At 58.5% G+C, this 21,280-nt stretch overlaps 1 protein-coding gene across 1 annotated transcript in view; it reads right to left on the bottom strand.

Moving 5' to 3' along the window:
• Positions 1–21,280, bottom strand: part of LOC127022587 (ankyrin repeat and fibronectin type-III domain-containing protein 1-like) — a 183,241-nt gene that overhangs the window by 8,761 nt on the left and 153,200 nt on the right. Inside the window, exons 5-13 of the mRNA XM_050906219.1 lie at positions 7,049–7,250; positions 6,516–6,723; positions 6,010–6,204; positions 5,629–5,742; positions 4,894–4,991; positions 3,377–3,467; positions 1,107–1,214; positions 754–853; positions 4–136 (exon numbers count right to left, since the gene is read on the bottom strand). Of these exons, the coding sequence (XP_050762176.1) occupies positions 4–136; positions 754–853; positions 1,107–1,214; positions 3,377–3,467; positions 4,894–4,991; positions 5,629–5,742; positions 6,010–6,204; positions 6,516–6,723; positions 7,049–7,250 (1,249 nt within the window). The remainder of the gene's footprint in view (positions 1–3; positions 137–753; positions 854–1,106; positions 1,215–3,376; positions 3,468–4,893; positions 4,992–5,628; positions 5,743–6,009; positions 6,205–6,515; positions 6,724–7,048; positions 7,251–21,280) is intronic.

The following is a 21,280-nucleotide window of genomic DNA, read 5'->3' as shown; positions in this document are numbered from 1 at the left end:
CACCTTGGTGAACCAGAGAAAATCCTGCATGAGCAGGCAGGAGTAGGTGTCATCGATCTCCACCACGGGGATCTGGTCTTCATGGGTCACCAGGATGTTATCGTCCTTGTAGAAGATGGCTGTCAGGTAGAGGCCCCTGCATGGGAGGGAAGACAGACTTCAGTGTCACCCCCAGCTGCCAGCTTCATTTCCCAAAGGGTCTCTCTCCTGAGGGCAGAGGAGATGCCCTGCCCCAGGTCTCAGCTCCTCTCCAACAGCCCATGGCAGAAGAGGCACACGGCCAGTACAGGAGCAGGAACAGGACCCCAACGCTGCCAGCAAGGTGAGCTTGGCCGATGCCACGGCTGATGCCATGGCTGATGCCCCAGCCAGCACAAGGGTGGGCGATGGAGCCAGGCCTGCACAGGAGACATGCTGGGGTGCCTGGAGGCCAAGCATGAAGGTGGGTGGTGGCAGGGTGGTGGGGTCTAGAGGAGGGTGGGGTGTTGGGTGATGCTCGGGGATCGTGCAGGGATCTGGGTACGGGCGCAGCTTGGCCAGTCCAAATGGAAACACCAAGGAGAAACGTTTGATTTCTGGGCAATGGGACTCATCTCCACTGACACCACCAGCTTGCTCCAGGCAAGGACCCACTTCTGAGCACCCCCAGCCCCCAGCTTGTGCACGCAGCTCCTGGCCGTGCCCAGGATGGGCAGCCCTATGTCCCTGCTGGGAGAGGGGCTCTCCACCCCCCCCTGTGCACCAGCCTCTCACCGCTTCAGCGTCTTGAGAAACTTGCTGCCGGGGTGGAAGAGGTGCTTGAGGCTCTTGGAGACCGAGTGCTTCCTGCTCTGGGGCTGGTTCTTGCAGGGCTCTGGGGAGCAGAGAGCAGAGGATGCTGGAGCAGGAGATGAAGAGCTGCACCGGCAGCCTGTGGCACGGCATGCCAACCTGGTGGGAAGGCTCTGCCAAGGTCTCCACTGCCTGAGCTGTCTCCCTGCTATGGTCATCCATGGGATAGACCTATTACTGGTACCACCCCAGCCCCCTGGACCATGCCACAACCCTGGGGGGCCCAGCTGGATCCCCCACCCCAGCCTCCCCGCAGCGCCATGCCGTGCACTCACCGTGGCAAACGCAGTGCTGGTGGACGGTCTTCACCTGACCCAGCAGATGGTCCAGAGCTTCAGCTTGTCCCCTTCGCCGTGGGGCCCGGCCGTCATACTCCCGCCAGTCTGGGGGGACAGACCAGCATCACCCCCAGCACCTCTTGGCCTGGCGGAAAAAGGGGTTCCCGTCCCCTCCTCCCCATGGCACATCACCTCCTGGCACCCCACCTGGCTGTCCCACAGGCACAGCATGGCACAGCACGGCACGGCAGCACTCACGGGTGCCAGGCACGTCTGGGCAGGCTGGGCTTTGGGAGATCCCCAGTTTTGTGCCACTCTTCCCAGGAGCACCCCAGCTCTGCACAGCACCCCATGGCCACTGGCCACCCTGCAGCACGGCGGGGACATGGCAGAGGGAAAGAACAAGGTCCCGTCTGTTGCTGCCGCTCTTCACTGGCCTTAAAATTCTTTCCAATGTCTTCCTCCAGGTCTTCCCCGGAGCTGCAGCCTTCTCCAGGCGAGTGCCGAGAGCTGGGCTCACCTCGGCAAACACATGAATAAGCTCTCCTGCCAGCTCCACCCATTACAAGACGGCAGCAGGACCAGGAGCAGGGCCGGGGACCCACAGGCACTTCTACGTTAGCTTTACATTAATTGCTTTAAACACCCCCTGTCTCCTGCCTGCTCCTGTTTTCCATGGAAAGTTCAGCTCTGTTAACTTTGGCTGGGGCTCGCCACTATTTTTAGGACCTTTAAAAACACCCAGGGAGGTGCCTGACTATATTCTGCTGGGCCAGGGAGGGATCTTTACTGAAGGGAGAAATATTAATGGAGATAAAAATAAATAAAACCCACTCATGTCTGATTCACTTCAGCTGCACTCTGTATCGATGCCGCGTGGATCTTGGTCACAGGGAATGTGACCTGTGTGGGATGGCAAAGGGGCTTTAAAGTGGGTGCAAACACGACCGACACCCACTGCCAGGACAGGGTAAAGCCAGGGCAATGCAGTGCATGCATAGGCTCGCTATATGCATTCATATACATGCAAATGTATTTTTTCATTTTTCCATACTGGTGCTATAGTGCTTGCGTATCTGCAGCTAGAGCTACGCCCAGTGCCTGCACATCTCCGGCCCCATCGCTGTTCCCGTGCTGTCAGACCTGCACCTCGACCCGTACGCGGTGCATTCACTGCTCACATGCAGCAGCACGGCTGGTCCCTCGCTGCCTGCAAGCATGGTGGCAGGGGCCGCGTGCCCACCGCCCTGCTGCCTGCTCGTCGGGATGGGCTCAGCCTCCCCAGATGTGCACGGGGCCGCTCCTTACACATCCGACGGTGCTGATCCCGCGGGACTGCCACACAGCGGAGACCCGTCTCGGCACCGGCAGCGAGGGGCAGAGGCTACCTCGGAGCCCGCTCAGCCCTGAACTTCACCCTCTGGGGCTTCTCCGTCCAGTTCAGTCCTCCTGGCCTGTCTCCCCCAGCGCTCTGGGGTGCCTTGTATGACATTGGGTGGCTTTTCCCCCCCTGCTTGCCCTGGTGCCAGCGTGGAGAGGCGAGTGCTGACCCCAGAGCTGGTCTCTGGTGGGGCCTGTGACCCCATCCCAGCTCGATGCCAGGGAACGCAGGTCTCTGGGGCTGGGCTGGAAGGGCGAGAGCATGCGGTGGCACAGGGAGGGCTCCAGGCCCACTGCCACCCAGGACTGGGATGGCTCTGAGCCCTGGGGGGGCACGTCCAGGGGCTGAGCTGGGGCATCCCACCACGTCTCCCCTCAGCACGCACCAAAGGTGGTTTTGCACAAGCTTGGCCGCTTTGGGGCAGACGTCCTTGAGGCAGTAAGGACTGACTCCTCCCAAAAGCTGCCCTGAGCTAAATTACGAACTTCTGCTAAAAAACCCAGAGGTGTTTTTCCTTCCTACAGAGGAGATGGCTGCATTGCTTTCCTTTTAACTGAGAAAGCAAAACATCCTCTCTCCTAGCTTCCTCCTTAGGACGAGCTGATCCAGGTGGCCTAAAATGGCTCGGCCTTTACCAGGCAGCCGGGAAAATTTCAGATTGAAAAATTAATATTTGGCAAAGCTGTTGACTGGAGGCAGCAGCCCGGACCCCTGGGCACAGCCTCCCTGCTTGGCCCGAGACTCCAAATGCTGCCTCTGCTCCCGGGTCCACTAGACCCCATCCCAGCAGCGAGAGGGACCCCCGGATGGCACAGGGAGCTGCCGCTTCCCCCTATCCATCCCGCAGCCGGCGCCAGCTCCTGCAGGGGTTCCCAGTGGTACTTACTGGAAGGGATGGCGAAAGGGGGTACGGAGGCTTGCGGGGGACCCCAGCCCTTCATGTTGTAGGCAGACACCTGGACGTAGTAAGCCGTGCCCTGCGAGGAGGGAAGCCACACTCAGTGCACTGGCACCTCTCCTGGCTCGGCGTTTGAGGGAAGGAGGATCCCCCCCAACCCAGTACACCAGTACACCACGAGGAGTACTAAACCGGGAGCCTGCAGCCCAGGTCACTGGCTCTGACCTCCCCCAGCTGTACAAAGCTCTTGCTTTCAGACACTAGAGAATCCCCACAGCCCGGGTGGGTGGTTTTGGGGGAGGCAGAAGAAAGAGGGGACATTGCAAATACCCCTTGCCAGGAGATGCTCCAGCCCCAAAGACACGGGGCTTCCACAGCCTGGAGGGTCGGGGTGCTGCCTTCCCGCTGGGATGTGCAAGGATCCAGCCCCTGGAGACAGGGAGCTGGCCCAACGCTGCCGAGGGCTTGTGGCACAGTGACAGTGATTAAAGGCCTCTGATGAAAGCTAAGTCAAGCTGCCAGATGTTGCAAGGCCTCCAGGCACTCATGAAGGCGGACAGGAGCCTGTGAAGCAGCTCTGAAAGCATGATTGATGGGCTCAGGCCAGCTCCTTGCAGCGGCGCTGCTCCGGGCTCCGCTCGAGCCCCATCCTGCCACGCACCAGGGCAGCTTTCCTGCCCAGACAGCGGCTCCTGGGCTCCGGCACCGCTGCCTTGGCTAAGCCTCTCTAACCTCATCAAGCTCCCTGCTCCTCGAGCCGGTGGTCCCTGCCTCCCTGCCCCGGAGCTTTGGTGCTGCATCTCCCTGGTAAGGGTGACCCCATCCATCCCAGCATCTCCCCGTGTTCCTATCCCAAGCTCCATCCTGCCCTGGTCCCCATCCCGCCCTGTCTTCCTCCGCGGGCTGGTGCGTGCAGCAGCCCCTGGGGAGGGGACAGCTGACAGGCAGCGTGGTCCCTGCAGTTCTCAGGGAGATAAAACAGCGGGGAGCCCCGGCCCCAACCAGCCCGTGACCTCGTGGAACTCCCGGAGATGGAGACGGGGCTGGTCCCCCCTCTCCAATGAACGACGGGGCTGGTGCGGGGGGTCGATCTGTGCAGGTGGCGGAGGAACGAGCCGCTGATTTATTGCCCAGGAGGAACACGGGTGGAGACAGGAGCGGGGTCGGGGACAGAGGATAAATCAGGCGCTCGGTGAATGGACCCATTCTGCCTTTCACTCGAGAGTCCCCAGGCACCCTGTGCAGGGGGTTTCCCCATTGCCAGGGCAGCCATGGCTGCGCAGGGACAGGCAGATGCCTCTCCCGGCCCCACACTCTTAGCTCTGCCCACAGGCTGTGCCGGACACGGCACAATCCTTTTCCTCCTGCTTGAAATGATGCCCCATCCTCTCCCCGCATCAGCTGCAGGGAACGACCCCATGGGCTGCACTGTGGCCAACGGCTTTTCCTGGCCGTGGGCTCTCCCCCCACAGCCCAGACCCCCATGGGGCACCCCGAGAGCTCACCGACACCAGCCCCCGGATGGTGAAGTGCAGGTTCTTCAGCTTGTCGATCACGGCCTCTCCCAGCGGTGGCGAGAAGGTGGGGGAGCAGCTCCACTCCACTGAAAGGAGAGAGACCCCAAGGTGCCACGTGGCCCCGGAGCAGGGACAGGCTACCAGGGCTGGCTGCAGCGTGTCGGGGCCAGCAGTTGCAGAGGGACTGCGGGCAGCACGGGAGCTGGAGGCAGTGGAGTGAGGGCAGGGGAGAGGGGGAGCCACAGAGGGGTGGAACCGTATGGGGAGCTGCGGTCCTCCTCAGAAAGCCGCATCAGACGGGGTCAGCACTCTCAAATGATGGGTCAGGAGTTGGGGATGGAGGAAATTCTCCCAGAAGCCAAAAATATCTGGTTTAAGTGGGTGAGGGGTGCAGGAGCAGCAGGAGGCACAGCCCCCCTGGTGTGCAGGATGAGGGGGCAGCAAACAAGTGGCACCCTGAGTTTTGCCTTGGAGCAGGACGGTGGTTCGGTCTAGCTCAGACCGTTTGGGTGGGGGCCAGGCCATCCAGCAGCATGCAGCCCTGGCTCCTCCTGCGCTCGAGCACAAAAGTGGCTTGACAGGGGCTTGGCAGCACTGCCCACGGCCCCGGCATGCTGGCGTGGCGTGCAGGGGGTGTGCGCCCCGGCATGCCCCACTGGCACACTCAAGGCACCTGCCATGGCTGCGTGCCCCCTGCACTGCTGTGGGGACCTCGGTCCTTACCTTTGTACTTCGTGACGACGGCCGAGTTGATGCTCAGGGGCTCCCAGAAGGTCACCTGCACCGAGGAGCTGCTGGCCACGGAGAGGTGGACGTTGGTGGGGGCGTCCGGCACTCCTGGGGACAGAGAGCGCAGGGACCACTACAGCGAGGACAGTCACTCTGAACCCCTCAGTGTTCCTCCTGGGCCTCCCCCGTGCCTGGGGACACGTTCCTGGAGCATTCACCCCCCATGCACCCATACAGCGAGCCCTGGCTACAGAGTGCGGGGATCCTCTGATGGGTGCTGGTGCAGCCCCATGCCTGGACCACGCACAGCCCTGCTCCTTCCCCCAGCGCAGGGGCTGCCCCCCAGGCCCCCCAAGCCCTCCTGCGGGCACTCACGGGCATGCTCAAACCCTGCCTTCATGCGCTTGTAAAGCCGATATCGCCACTCCCAGGCCTTGAGCTGCTTCTCCTTCTCAGAGCAGTCAGCGTTGGGCGCCTCGTTCACCACCTGCGCCGTCAGCTCGTTGACGCGCTGCTCCGCTTCCCGCACCAGCGTGGAGAGGTGCAGCGAGCGGCTCTCCAGGCTCACGACTGTGGGGTGGGTGGGCACGGCCGTGGGTCCCAGGAGGGCAGCCAGAAGGAGGGAAGAGAAGGTGGTTAGGGCAAGCCTGGGCTCTGCTGGCACCAAGTCCCCACCCCAAGACCCCATCCTCCCCTCCGTGTCCTGCTCCTGGGCTCCGCTCAAGTGCGTGGCTCCACTCGAGCCCCTGCTACAGCCTGCACCAGCTTCCCAGAACCCAGTGACCACCTCCCCACCCGGACCCCGCTGCCTGGGGTGCCCCGCTCCACCAGGCTGGAGACCCAGGTGATGGGCACGGCACGGCTCCCCCACACCAACTCACAGTGCGGACTCTCCTTTGCTCCAGCCTGCAGCAGGGCCCTGGCGATGGGAGCATTGTTGGTCATGATGGCGATGTCCAGGGGCAGCAGCCCCTCGCTGTTGGGGGTGTTGAGGTCCAGCTCCTCGGGGCTGTACTGCTTCAGCAGCTCCTGGACCCTGTCTAAGTCCTGCAGCTCCACGGCCTCGAAGAGGGCAGCATTGCTCTGGAACTGGGTGGAAGGAGAAACGCAGGTCGGCTGAGCATGGGGCACCCTCCTCCACCCCACCAAACACCCTAGCCCCTCACCAGCATCCCACAAACCCAAACAGGGGGGATGCCCTGGTCCCAGGGCCTTGCGAGCATCAGTTCTTTGCAGACACAACCGGATGATGCTGAGCAAACACCCGGACCAGCTCCAGCTGAACTTGCTCCAGGGTGGCTTCACTTAACGCACTCTTGGGCTTCCACCCAGGTGACAGTATCGCCCACACGCGGACCCTCCATCCCTGTGTTCCCAGCCACAGCAGTGCTGGATGGAGCCAGCGGGCACTGACCAGGTAGGACTTGCGGAGCTTCTCCTTCTCGCCCCGTCCTGCCAGGCTGCCCTCGTCGAAGGACGTGTAGTTGACGCGGAATTTCCCCGACAGGTTTCGGTAGAGCCTCTTGGCCGCGTTCGGCGAGGAAGGGCCCGGCGGCTTCCTGGCCTGCGCCAGCTGCAGGTCCCGCATCTGCTGCGTCATTTTAGGGGAGGATGACCTGGGAAAGGGCAAGGAGGTGTGGGGAAACAGGATGGAGGACGTGCCAGAAAGGCAAAGGCACATCTGCAGCGTTGGGACCAGGGCACGACCCAGGAGAGCCAGAGCAGTGCTGGGGCAGCGCCGATGTGAGTGGCTGCAAGGCGGATGCTGGTGCCAGCAATGCCCTCATCCATCTGTTATCATCTGAGACCAGTCCGTTCCTCCTCCCCATCACTGCTGCTGGCCCTGCGGGGGTCCCGAGGGGCTCGTATGAACTCTGCAGGTGAGACATTTCCTTCCAGACCCAAGGACTGGTCTGGCCCCACACTGCCCATGAGCTGGGATGACCCAAGCAACCTCAGGCTGCTCAGCTCTGCAACCGGTCCCCATCCATCACACCAGGGAAATCTCTCCTTACTCCCAGTCTCCACCATCCAGCTCCTCCAGAGATGGGCTGCCCCATCTAGGGCTGCTCAGACCCCCTCGGCAGTGGGGGCCGCAGGGACCAACAGCCCCTCAGCCCGTGCTGGGTAAGTGCTCCCACCATGCAGTTGGCTTGGGACGGCCTCGTGCATCCTCTCCACATCCATCCTTCTAGCAGGAACCCGTCTCCTGCGCTTATCGCGTCCCTCGCCCTTTTGGTACGTGACTTTCCTCGGGGTCTTTATTCCAGCAAAGGGCACCCTCTGACAGTGAAGCGAGAGCCGGGAATGGACAAAAGGCCATTTCTAATGGCACCAAGACAACGCCAGGTCCCGATGGGGACCAGTGACCCCCAGTCTCCTGCTCACCAGCAGACCCAGGCTCCACAGCTGCTCTTCACCTTCTCCATCCACATTGATTAAGCTACAAAATCTTTTCTCCACTCTGATTTGATTTCTACTTTAAATAACCATGATAAACATGTACAAGTCACTAGGAAAGCTGGCATCTTTTCTTGGCTTCCCAGAGGGGGAGCTGCCCCTCTCCCTGCAGCCGTGACCCTCATGTCCCCACCAAGACCTCATCCCCACCGGGCAAAGTCCCTGGTTTCAGTGCGAGCGTGGCCTCACTGCTGCGTGGGGCTTTTGCCCATGAGTCATCCCTTACAGCACCAAGGGTTTTCACTGGCGTCAAACATCTGATCCCCTTCTTGCCGTAGCCTGTGGCACGGTTCCCAGACAAGGAGCAACAGGTCTAAAGAGCATTTAGCACAACTACTGTGATGATGATGTTTATAAAGCCATCATCAGGAGGCAGGATATTAATAACAACCTCGCTACGTGCTCTTCATCGTCCTGATTTCAGATTAGGCACAGTGGGCTGCAGAAGGCCTTTAATGATTTTACCTTTTATTACTGTGATATTTAAAAGCGGAAAATGATGGGGAGGTTGGCTCCTGCCAATCACTCATCTCACCGGCTTCAGCCTACAGATTTAGAGATCTCGAGTGTGGCCAAAGCTGCGGTGTCAAGTTGCTGCCCTGGATTCCTCCAGGGATGGGCGTTATCTGAACGTAGAGCATTACGGACTGGACAGACAGTGAAACACCAACCACATGAGCTTCAGGTGGCAAGACACGCCAAGCAACCATATGGAAGTTGGTGAGATCTTGGCAGCAGGGTCCTGATGGTTCTGGTGGGGAGGAAGGGGAGCAGCTCTCTACCAGGAGGGCATCACCATGGGGTGAGAGACCTGCACAATGCAGGGAAGGGCTGGAGAACCAGCCCTGGGCTCACTGGGACCTACCTGGCTCTGGACACAGAGTCCTCAGCTTACAGCTGCGGCAGCCTGAGCACACCGTGTTTCATCATGGACGTGGAGCAGTTCCTGGCATGGCCACTACTGAAGGCTCCTCATGCCAAGGGCTCCACACATGGCACATACAAGCCTCTACAGATGGCAAGTACAAGATCCCAGATATCAAAGGAGTGGAAAAGCATCACGCAGCTCTGCTGTCACTGGTGGACAGAAATTAAGAGAGAAAAGCCACCAGTGCCTGTGCAGGCAGGGCACTCTGGCAGGAAGAGGCAACCAGGAAGGCAGGTCCTGACCCACGGACCAAGCCTGAGAAGTAAAGTGCTCTCTATCTGACATACTTAGGAAAGAGAAATAACCGACTCGAGAGGCTCTCCAGCAAAACCTTGCCCTTTCTCTTGTGTTTAAGAGCTCCCTGCTGCCCAAGTCCTCCTCTCTCCACCTCCAGTCGCTGCTCGGAGGTGAAGGCGGCTCTTTTAGCAGGCTCATCGACAAGATGCCTAATTCTGCTGTGGTTCCCCTTAATCCAAGGAGGCAACAATGCTCTCCCACATCAGGAAAGGAAGGAAGACCCCAAAAGTAGCTCTCCGGAAGCTGGAGTAGACCCTGTTGTAACAGATCCCTGCTCCATCCATGCCTGCAGAATTAAGGTTTAAAAAAGGAGTGGTGCTTTGGAGCAAAGACACTTTTTTCTGCCAATTAAAATATATGGCAAATGACCCGGTACCGGCAGACTGCACAATTTGGAGGAAGTCTCAGAGATGGTAGAAACAGAGGTAACACAGAGAAATTTCTCACTATTTTCCCTCATCTGATTTGCTTTTAATGAGAAGTAAAGAGACGGAAATTATTCAGAGCTCAGGAGTGAACATCTATCTATATTAAACCAGCTGCCCCAAAGATAAAAGAGTTTCCTGCCCTGTGGTTATGAGTCATCTGGACTCAGTGAAATAGTCTTGATTTATCTAGAGCTAAACTTTGCGGTGGAGCAACTGATAGCTGAAAACAACACCCACAGATGTCGTGCCCTCAAGGTACAACCAGCCCACACCAGCTCGCCCCGATGGCAAAGCCCCATCCTGCAGGGAGGTGGTGGGAGGAGGTCCCACCTCCTCTGCCTTTATAGTCTCAGCCCGGCCGAACTAAATTTATCATCTCAACCCCAATCAGTTCTTGTTGCTAATTATTTACCTACCTACTGCAAACATCACAGCAGGGGATGAGCGCTTTGCCTGCCCCAGTGGTTCAGTTTTCTGGCCATGGGACGTGTTTGTGACCATCAGGGAGGTGGGTGGACATCAGGTCTGCAATGCCATAAATCCACATACCAGCAAACTCCATCACCCTCTCCATGGAAAAGGCTGAGGTTCTGCGAAAGGATGTGTCAGGGCTGGCCAGACCATCTCATGAAACCAATGTAATGAGGATTTTTTTTTCAAAGCACATGAGGATGGATGTGTGTAAGACAACTTCATTTTATCCCTCCTTCTGCAACAAACACAAGCATATCCACTGGGTAGTTTATAACATTGTGGTTTCTGCATATTCTGGGTTTTAATGTTTCCAATGCTGCAGATCTTGGCCTAGTAAACAGTGTTAATAATTGTTGTAATTATATGATTTTAAGTGCATTTTGTTTAAGGGCGTAGCCTCTCCAAGCCTCCAGCAGAGAACCAGTCCATGTCAGACAGGGCTGCTCTGTCCCGCTGGTGGAGCCCAGACCCCAGGCTGGCTGGAAGGAGCCCTGCCGGCCCCGAGCCCAGCAGGACCTGGTCGTCCTTCCCTGAGCACCCATGGGGATGGCCCATGCCGGGTGCCCGCTGCACCAGACGTGCAAACCCCAGGGGGACCGTGGGCTTCATCCTCCCTGCTGCCATGCGCTCCCGTCTCGGGGACAGAGGCTGAAGGTACCTGGACAGGCAGGCAATGACCATCCTGCCCAGAGGTCACCAGACATGGCTGCTGGGGACCAACGGTGGCCATCCCACGCCACCTCCCACCAGTGGGAGCCCGGGCTGTGAAAAGGCTCATGTGCAGGCGATGCTGTCGCTGGTGGCAATGGCCTTCCAGCCAAAAACCGAGGCTGCCCAGTCCCCGCCGCTCCCGATGCCGGCCATGGAAAGGATTAGCTCATGGGTCCCTGCCCGCGCTGGCAGCGAGAGGGCAGACTCCAGCCTGCGGCGGCAGACATGAGCTCAGCACCACACTCCTGTCCTCGGGGTCGGTGTGGGCGGCTGTCACTTCGGGAAGCTGCTCCCCACCATCTGCAGCCTGATGCAGCAGCGAGAAAAGCCGTGGGGCTTCGTGAGCGAGAAAAAGGGAGCCTGAAGGACGGAGGATGAAAGGTGTTAATGCTTTGAAAGGATGAGAAGGCTTGGGGCATGCAGGAGGAAAAGGACTGGGTCCTTGCAGTGGATGTCAGTGGTATGTTAGCACAAGCTGCCAGGGATGCTTTCCTGAGCCGCGGTCCAATTCAGTCCATAGGGTTATTCAAAAAATGAACAGGCAAGGGACAGGAGAAGCCTAAAAACCAGTTATGTGGGAGAGCCAACCCAACCCAGCCAATGTCCCCCCAAACTGGGAGCTTGCATCAAGAGATCAGCTGGCAAGATCAACATACAGGCTCTTTCCAAAGAAATCTGAGCGCGAGGGGTCTTTCCTCGTCTGAGGACACTCAGCCCAAGCCCGTGACCAGGGCCACACTCGCCCTTGGCGCATGCAGGAAACCACACGCTATGGCCACGAACACTCGGGCACCAAATACTCCACTGCAGACACCATTTGAGCTCCTAACACACAAACGAGCTCTTCTTGGCTCATGGGGACATGAACCAGAAGTGCAGCATCCAGTACGAAGAGGAGCTGCTGATGCACTCGCATTTTCCGCTCTTTCTGCCTGAGTATAAGCAATTTTTCAGGACTGGGGAAATGGAGACTGGATCTAAAATGGAGCACGAGTAGGGGAGCCCTTCCAAAAGAGTGGGATTTCATAACCCACCAAAAGGCAGACTCAAAGCTAGGACAAAACGCTGTGCTTAGCATCCCTGCAAGGCAGCAGGACTCATGGGAGCAGCCTGCACACCAGCTACCCATCCTGAGGTGTGCAGATCTCAAATATATTGAAACATTGTGCGGTGACCTGGCCATGCAAAGATGGAGCAAAACACTCCTGCTCCACGGAAACATCTGCGTGCCTGGAAAATGCACTTGCTTATTGAAACCTGGGTTCAGGGAAAGGCACCAAACCAGATCCAGGGCTTTGTTTGTTTGTTTCCTACAGATTTTCTCTTTTTTCCCCACTTGGCAAACCCACTGGGTTTTGTTTTGAATGGAACCGAAACGAGCATGCCTCTTTTGTTTAGCAATAACAACTAACTTATATAGATCCTGCTCCTGCCAGTACATTTTTGTTTGAGCTCCAGAAGCCCAATGTTATTAGCCCAATGCTCGGAGGAGCTCAGTGTGGCTGCAAGGCCAGGAGATGCTGCACAGCACCCTGGTCGGTGCAGTCTCCCGAGCATCAGGCACCGGTTTGGCAATGCTGGTATGGCTGCACGTTGTCTCTGCCGTCTCCATACCAGGCATGCCATGGTGCATGTAGGTGCCTCTTGAGGAGCTCGTGACCCGAGGCAGCAGAGAGCGGACCCCATGGCCGCGCAGCCCACCGCATCATGGCACGGTATTGGATTTGAAAGCCGACTCCCAGCAGCTCGGTACCCGGCTAAGCTGGAGGAGAATCTCTCCTGGGCGAGGTGTGCAACATCCCGCCAGCGTTCAGTGCCCTGCACCTCGCAGGGGAAGAAGTGGGGGATTCCCCGACGGGAGCAAGAGGGGGTCAGCATCACGCCTCGCTGTCCAGGCTGCTTCCCAAATCAGGAGGCTTTTGCATCTCTTGGGGAACGCTTGCACTGGGAGCGCAGCAGCTGCAGTGTGCGGTGAGGAGCCCCTGGGACCAGCCCTCACTCGGCTGCTGGAGGGGCCGTGGCAGCGGGGAAGCACGTGGGCTGGAGACGTGACGTCCCACACCACAGGGCCGGCTGGCGAGTTGGCGGTGTCCTCCCGAGGCATGGCTGTGTCCCCCGGTGCAGCACAGCAGGGAAGAGCCTGCCCGCACGGCTCGCCCCCACCACACCTCCCTCCTAAATCACAGGGTCTGAATGTGGGAGAGACGGAGACTTCAGGACTCCAAGAGAGGTTCGGAGCCAACCAAGTAGATCACTTGCTGACAGTCTGCAGGGGCCTCCCATAAAACACCCCATTTCTGCAGGCCCAGCAGTACGTTTGGGGGAGGAAGGGAGCAGAGAGACTCGAGCAAATTCTGCTGCAACACGATAATGCTGCTGCTTCTTTCTTTTTTTAATTAAGCATCCCGATCACGGTTTTTAAATGAGCCCAGAAGGAGCCTGTGGCTCAACCCCCATTAAAATATGACCAAAATCAGATTGTTAGTTCTTCGGTCCCCTGTGACAGTCTGCCATCATGGTCGGGACTGCTGTTGTGCATACACCATAGTCACAAAGCCGCACCGTCCTGGCCGTGTCCACACACGTGTGTCCCTCCTGGGCAGCTCCTGACCTGCCTGCACACGCAGCATTGCCAGGACACCGGGGCACTTCTCCTCGGTGACCGTGCTAAGGGATGGTGTGCAATGGCTGGCTCTCTAACCAAGGCAGATGATGCTGACAGTACCATCAGCCCCAGAGTGCCAGCCTTAAGTGCTCTGAAGGAGGCACTGGCTGGCACAGCCTGGCTCCGGGCACCCCGAGCCATCCCTTGAGGGAGGGGAAACATAAAATGCCAGAGGCTCGCACAGGCTCCATCCACGCATCCGGGTCAGGAAGGAGATGCTGGAGGGGAGAAGCGATGTCCGTGTCAGGCCCTCGGCTCTGCACCCCAGCCTAGCTCCGCTGGCTTCACTGTTTTCACGAGGATTTACCCCAGCAGAGCTCCTGGCCCGCCCTGCCCGGAGGCTCGCACCTAGAAAAGCCGCTTTTCTGCTTTTGCGCTACCTAATTTCTGTGGGGATCGAGCTAAGTGGGTACGTGCATTACAGACCGAGGGTGTCCCTGCCTGGAGGGGTTCAGGAGCCGCTGCTCGGGGTGCAGCATCCCCCTCTCATCAGCACCACTTGTCCCTGGGGCACCTCCCAGTGCCAAAAGCCCTCAGTCCCTCCCCACCAGCACGGGCACTGGGGATGGCAGATCTGCCATCGGGAGCTGCGCTCAGCCCTGGGCTCCCACCTCCCAGCCAGAGTAAACCCTCTTTGCTGTGTTCCCCACAATGCCAGCCTTTAATTGCTGCTTGACATTAAGTATCTGAGCAAGGAAGTCTTGGGTAAATGTTCTTGCTATGGGAACACACAGTGCTGAGTCTCTTTAATTACATTGTTTTTGTTTGGCTTTTTTTATTAGTTGTGCTGTGGCTTCCCCTCCTTGACAGGCCAGCAAAGCGCACGCTAAATATGGCCGGGTTTAAAGTCCGCCGTGAAACCCGAACCGCGGCACCAGACTGGCTGGACTCGGTGCAAGCCAGGGTTACGCGGGACACGCATTCCAGCCGCCACGGTCCTGCTCCGGCCCCGCACCCCCCCGGTCCTGCTCAAACACCCGCCATCGGAGCAGCTCAGAGCACAACCACCACGCTCCAAAACACCTATGCAACCTCCTCTTCCTCGCCACACTAAACCCTGCTGGGAACACAGCCTAACCCTTTACTTCACGGACCCCAAGCTGGCCCGTCTCCATCATACCCATCATTCCTACACTGGTCCCCATCCCACCCCATCTCCATCATACCCCTCACTTCTGCACCGGTCCCCATCCCAAAGCGCCCTGCCCCACACCTGCTCAGCCCACCTCCGGGCTGCCCCTCGGGGCCAAAGAGCCTTCTTCCCACCGGCCACGCCACTTTCATCTTCCTCTGCCCCCTTGTTATTTTAAAGGCATTCCAGAGGATGCTGTCAGGCTTGGATGTGGTTTGGTTGGGTTGTTTGTTTTCGTACTGGAGGTTTTATGATCGCATTGGGAACAAGCCCTAATTGAGCTGCAATTCGAATTGCAGTCCGTGGGTATTTGTTTCATTTTTGGAAGGGCTTAAACGGCAGCACAGCTTAGGCTGGAGAACGCATTTGGTTTTAACTGGAACTTGATGGAGACAGGACTGAGCAGGACAGGCTGCCCCGAGCTGTGACCGAAGCTCATGGGGAAGCCCTGTGCAGTCACCCCAGTGCCAGGTACCCACGGCAGCAACAGGCAGCGCCGGGTGTGACCGCAGCCCTGTGACCACCCGAAAACCCTGCTGCTGCCGGGCAGGAGGCAGACGCAGCCAGTCCTCCGGTGCCAAGAGCCAAGCGCGCAGCCCTGGGGCCTGGCTCAGCTGGGGCTTGCAGCCGCCCTGCAAACCTCTGTGCCCGGCAAACCCCTGCCCTCTGCAAACCCCTGTGCCCTGCAAACCTCTATGCCCTGCAAGCCTCTGTGCCCTGCAAAACGCTACGCCCTGCAAACCCCTGCGCCCTGCAAACCCCTGTGCCCTGCAAACCCTACACCCTGCAAAACGCTACGCCCTGCAAACCCCTGCGCCCTGCAAACCCCTGTGCCCTGCAAAACCCTACACCCTGCAAGCCTCTGCGCCCTGCAAACCCCTGTGCCCTGCAAAACCCTACACCCTGCAAGCCTCTGCGCCCTGCAAACCCTGCGCCCTGCAAACCCCTGTGCCCTGCAAAACCTACACCCTGCAAGCCTCTGTGCCCTGCAAACCCGTGCCCTGCAAACCCCTGTGCCCTGCAAAACCCTACACCCTGCAAGCCTCTGCGCCCTGCAAACCCCTGCGCCCTGCAAACCCCTGTGCCCTGCAAAACCCTACACCCTGCAAGCCTCTGTGCCCTGCAAACCCGTGCCCTGCAAACCTCTATGCCCTGCAAGCCTCTGTGCCCTGCAAACCCCTGTGCCCTGCAAACCTCTGTGCCCTGCAAAACGCTACGCCCTGCAAACCCCTGCGCCCTGCAAACCCCTGTGCCCTGCAAAACCCTACACCCTGCAAGCCTCTGCGCCCTGCAAACCCCTGTGCCCTGCAAACCCGTGCCCTGCAAACCTCTACGCCCTGCAAGCCTCCGTACCCTGCAAACCCCTGTGCCCTGCAAACTGCTGCCCTCTGCAAACCTCTGTCCCTGCAAACCCCTGTGCCCTGCAAACCCCTGCCCTCTGCAAACCTCTGTCCCTGCAAACCCCTGTGCCCTGCAAACCCCTGCCTGCTACAAGCTGCTGCCCCCTGCAAACTGCTCCCCCCTGCAAACCTCTGCCCCCTGCAAACCTCTGCACTGCAGGGTCTGTGACCTTGTGCTCGCCCAGCACCCCAGAGAGGGAGCTCAGCACCGCTGCCCAGGCCGCTCGGCCCCGGGGGCTGGCTGGGTGCTCCTTGCTCAAGGCGGGAACTGCCTCCAGACCCGAGCTGCTCGCAGGGACCGAGCAGCTGAAATGGACAGGACCTAAAGGTCAGCGCCCAAACTGCCCTTCACAGGATCTACATCGGTGTCAACTTCTGCTGACCGTGCCCCGCGCCGACTGCCAGAACTAGCAGTTCAGCCCCAGCACCCAAAATGTGCCTGATGCTTCTGGCACCCGCAACCAGCTGGACCTTTGCAGGTAGGGACGGGAGGACAGACAGATTTCCAAAGCACAGAGGGACCGGCTGAGCACCTGCTCTGCATTGCAATGGTGCTTCCTCCCGCCCTTCCAGGATCTCACAAGCCTGGATGCTGGAACAGGTCAATAGTGCTCTGGAAGACACCTCCAACCTGCTGGCACCATCCCGGCTAAATCAGACTTCCGCATATTAAAAGCGGATGAGCAGTGGGGACTCACTGCCCCTCTTTCAGAGAGAAACTTTATCCCAGCTTGGCCTGCCAGGAACAAGCACCGCTCTGTGCCACAGATGCATGTGTGCAAACTCTTCTCGGGGGTATCAAATGCAGAAGCTGAGTCATACGACGCCTGGTCTCAAAGATCACTGAAGGCAAAAAGAGGGAGAAAAAAAATATCTCTATGGGGTCGCAGGGCCCCAGCTTGGACCCAACTGGAGCAGAAGGTGGATGCTCAGTGTGGGGATGCTCAGCCGTGCAGCCGTGCTGGGAGGAGTGAGAAGGGATGTAAGACCACGCTCATCCAAGCTTGGTCCCGTCCCCTCGCTCGGGACCTGACACCCACTTCTTGGAAGGGAGCGGGGCAGGCTGCTGGCGAAGCTGCTGTGGCAACCCCAGCCTGTGTGGGGCCAGCGGCTGCATCTGAGCGCCATCCCGATAGGAGAAGGGGCGACGAGGGCCGGGATGGCATTGCCCCAGCTCCTCTGAGGGCTGCCACCATGTACCTGCACCCCAGCGAAATGCCCGGACCGCTCAGGAGCCAGGAAGAAGCACTAACATCTCTTCCCCCATAATGGCTCAAGCATGTGCAGGAGGGATGCTCTGCGTTTCACACCAGGGTAACATCCTGCACTGCTGCCTCCTCGCCCCTGCTGAGACCCGCTGGGGCTCTCCCTGCTGAGACTGGCTCCTCTGCGCTCCTATGCCCCGCTCCTGGGATGGTGGGGCTCTGCAGTACCCACACACCCAGGCCCCCTGCTATGGTTCAAATGTTGGCTCAGCTCCTCGCTCTGCTGGAAAACGGGCTCCCGGGAGCCGCATCCCTGCTGCCCGGCCCTGGGGCTGCAGCTCGCCCCGGCATGGGGGCACAGCCACATGCCATGGGGGCTGAGACCTACAGACTCATCACAGCAGTGAGAGGCAATCAATTTGAACCCAGACTTGCGGGGATGACAAGCAAATCCTTTACCCTCCTGCGCCACCTGGCGCCACCAGGAAGAATACGCTAGTGAGATCCGGCTTTCGTCGGAAACCACCTCTTCTCCAAAACCATGAAAATTGTAGAAAATTGGCCCAAGAAGGACTTCTGGAGGTCATCTGAACCCACTCGCCCATACCTGTGGCTGGTCTCCATCCTCAGCCAACTACATCCCACCTGCACGTCACAGCCCTCCAGGGAACCTCCCCAGCCCATCACTGGGATGCCCCTTCTGGGGGAAACCTACCTCCAGTCCATCGTCCTACCCAAGCCATCCAGCTAGACGGGGACCAAGCTGCTCAAGCACGCCGAAGCTGCACGATGGAAACCAGCACCACTGGCTGAAGGCTTCCAGAGCTGCACCCGAAGGGATTATAAAAGGCAGGCCACAGACACTGATCTCGGCAGGGAGGAGGAGACGACGGCCAAGACACAATGGAAGAACAGACAAACGCACACACCCGGCTCCAGAGCTGCTGCCCAGCTGGTAAATGTTACTGGAGTCAGAAAACCCCTTTCCCGCTGGAAGGCAACCAGCAGGAGCCAGCTAGCAGCGCTGGGCACACTGGCCTCTACCCACAGGGTGTCCCTGGAACTGCTACCAAGAACAGCCACCCCCCCATTGGGGATCTCCTTGGACTGCCGGTGGCATGTCCCAGCCTGGCTCCCCATTCAGCACAGCTGCATGCCAGGATTTGCTCCCAGCTCGCTCCACGACCAGCTCCCTGCCCAGCATCCCCTGGGGTCTTCTCCTCTGACAGGAGGGACCAACCCCACCACGTAGCCCTGGTGCCGTTCTCATGCCAGCACCACCCAGTGCAATGCTAGAGGAGCTCGTTCACTGCCACCTAACCACAAAAGCACTCGCGTATGCCAGAGCTGACCTTCCCTCCATGCATCTCCACTGGAGTCAGGGTCCAAAGGCTGCGGTCCAAGAGGTCCAAGCCAACTTTTTTTTGCCATTTTGCTAGAAAACACCCCACAAGTGCTCAAGCGCTCTTGTAATGGCACTAGCTGGGGAGACCTCACCAGCAGCCAGGCCTCCTTCCAGCTGAGGTTTGCCTGCTGCCTCCATCAGACTGGAGCTTTCCCACCTCATGTGTCACTTTATTCTCCCTCTAGCTGCAGAAAGCTTTGAGATACCATCAGGTGGAGAAGCTCAAGCTGAGGACAACGGAGCCTATGGAGGAATTGTCAGAGCCCCCAGGACAGCAAGTAGAAAAGATTTCCACCTTAATATAAAAAGCAACATTAAAAACCATAGTAATCACCAGGTCAAACCTCCGACCATAAGGACATGCTGATCCATCCATGCATCGATGCGACCAGTGTTACTAAGGACACCCATGGGAGAGGCAGGCATGCAAACGCCCTTTCCTGGTCTCACATGACATGGGAGCATTGGGAAATGCTCTCTCCTCTCATTGAGCATTGCCTCAGCTTCTCCTGGTCTAGCGACAAGACACTGCCCAAGTTGACCTGAGCTCTGTTCCCTGCTCTGCCACTGAGGGCGAGAGGCAGGTGATGCCCACAGCCAGTGCCTCAGTTTCCACAGGTGGGAAATGGAGATAAAGACAATGTTGTCTTTTGTAAAGTCCTTTGAGACTTGCTAATGAGGAGCACCAAACACGCACTTGGGCTCCCTGCAGTCCCCACTCCTGACATGAACTCGCGTGGGCAAGGGGGTGCCTCTAGAGATGGGAACGGGAGGTGCTCGGTGCAGCTGGAGAGCAGCGGGTGCAGTGGCCAGAGTCTCTTTGCAGATGGGGACTTCAGCAGCTAGCCTCTGAAGAGTTCTTCCAAGCACGCACAACCATGCCTTCCAGAGGCTAACAATTTGACCAAATCTGTGTTAATTTCCACCAGGAATGCACCAACCCTGCCAAATTTCAAGTCTCTTTTCCAAAGCGTGGAGGCACCAGAAGTCCTCAAACAAAGAGACGAGAGGGAAAAAAAAAATTGGCAAAGCTACCATTTTTCCCCAACCTTCTGGGGGGGAAAAAAAAAGGAGAGAAAAAGTTCAGCCTGAGGCAGAGTGAGCATGGAAAAATTCAGCCCAAACAGTTAAAGTCTGGCAAAGGTATAAGCAAACAAACTTCCGCTGGAAAGTGTTATACAGCCTTAACAACAGGCGTCTGCTGGCTCCGTCTACAATCAACGTGTCGGGCAAGAGGTACCCTCCTCGCCCCTCACCCCTCCACGGCAGCACACAAGGATGACTTCGCTGCAGCACAGAAGAGCAAGGGTGGCAGGGGCCAACGGCTGCAGGTGGCCCCGGAGATGGGAGGTGGCGGCACGGGGCGAGAGGAGACCACTCCGACCCCAGCACCTCAGAGATCTCTCAAAGCACTTGGGAGATCCCTGTTCACATGGTTACACTGAGCAGGAGCTTCGAGCCAGACGTAAACACCTTGGGCTCCTCCATCACCGAGAGGCTGGGAAACATCTCACAGAACTGGTGGCCCCAACACACAGTGGGTGCTGCTGTCTCCTTCCCCTCGCCATCCCCTGAACAGTGAGGGGGGGGTGGAGACACCCTCATGCTCCTGAGACACCCTGCTCATCCCACCATGCTCCTCACCCTGCTTCTCCTGGCTGTGTGCTGCAAGACAGCTTCCTTGGGACCAAGATGCCCATGGACCTGGAAAGCCCCTCTAGGTGCCCACTGTGTCCTGGCACATGCTGGCCTGGGATGCCACACCTTGTCCCCGGTGTTAACACGGGCTGGCTCAGGCTGCAATCACACCTTCTGATTTACCGCACCAAGCAGCCCTCAGCCCAGAGGGTTTTTCTTCCTCTGTTACCCTCGATTTTTCTGGTGACAGACCAAATGATGTGGTATGAACACAGACGTGGAAGCTAGCAACGGTGATCTCCAGGTAAAATGTGGGAGCAGGACGAGGCAAAGGGATTTAACTCTTACCTCTAACTCTTACACAGACCACGTGGCTGACCTTGAGCAGGTCACTAAAGCCCCGGTGCTGCAATGGGGTGCCTACCATCCCCACTAAGACCAGGGAGAGCAGCAGTTATGGCAGCATGGTCCCAGTGCAGCCCAGGGACAGCTCTATCCATCTCCTGGTGTTTCTACCTGGGGTGAAGAGCAGCTGCTCAGGCAGCAGATACCTCCTCCATGGAGCAGCAGGAGGATGAGGTGAACATGCTGGTGCACGAGGAAGGCAGCCTTGGGTCCCCGTGCAGTACAGCATCCTGTTCCTGACTGCCTGTATCGTCAGAAAGAAAACGGCCACAGAAACTTCATGAGTTCATGTGAAGTTCACTCGAGTGGAGCTCTGCTCCATAAGTAAAACTGCTTTTCTGCTTGCCACGAGCCTTCCAGAGCTCGTGACCGGGGCAGAGCAGGGCCAGGAGAGCGCTGGGAGGATGAGACCTCTTGGCAGCATCAGTCTTCCACTTGCACAGAAAGCAGACAAGGGCTCCACTGGCTTATCCACCTCCTCGCTCAAGGAGCTCCAAG

Source organism: Gymnogyps californianus, chromosome 15 (assembly GCF_018139145.2).
Source record: "Gymnogyps californianus isolate 813 chromosome 15, ASM1813914v2, whole genome shotgun sequence".
Taxonomy (NCBI): domain Eukaryota; kingdom Metazoa; phylum Chordata; class Aves; order Accipitriformes; family Cathartidae; genus Gymnogyps; species Gymnogyps californianus.
Note: the sequence above shows the minus strand (reverse complement) of the source record. Positions and strands in the feature narration are given on the sequence as shown.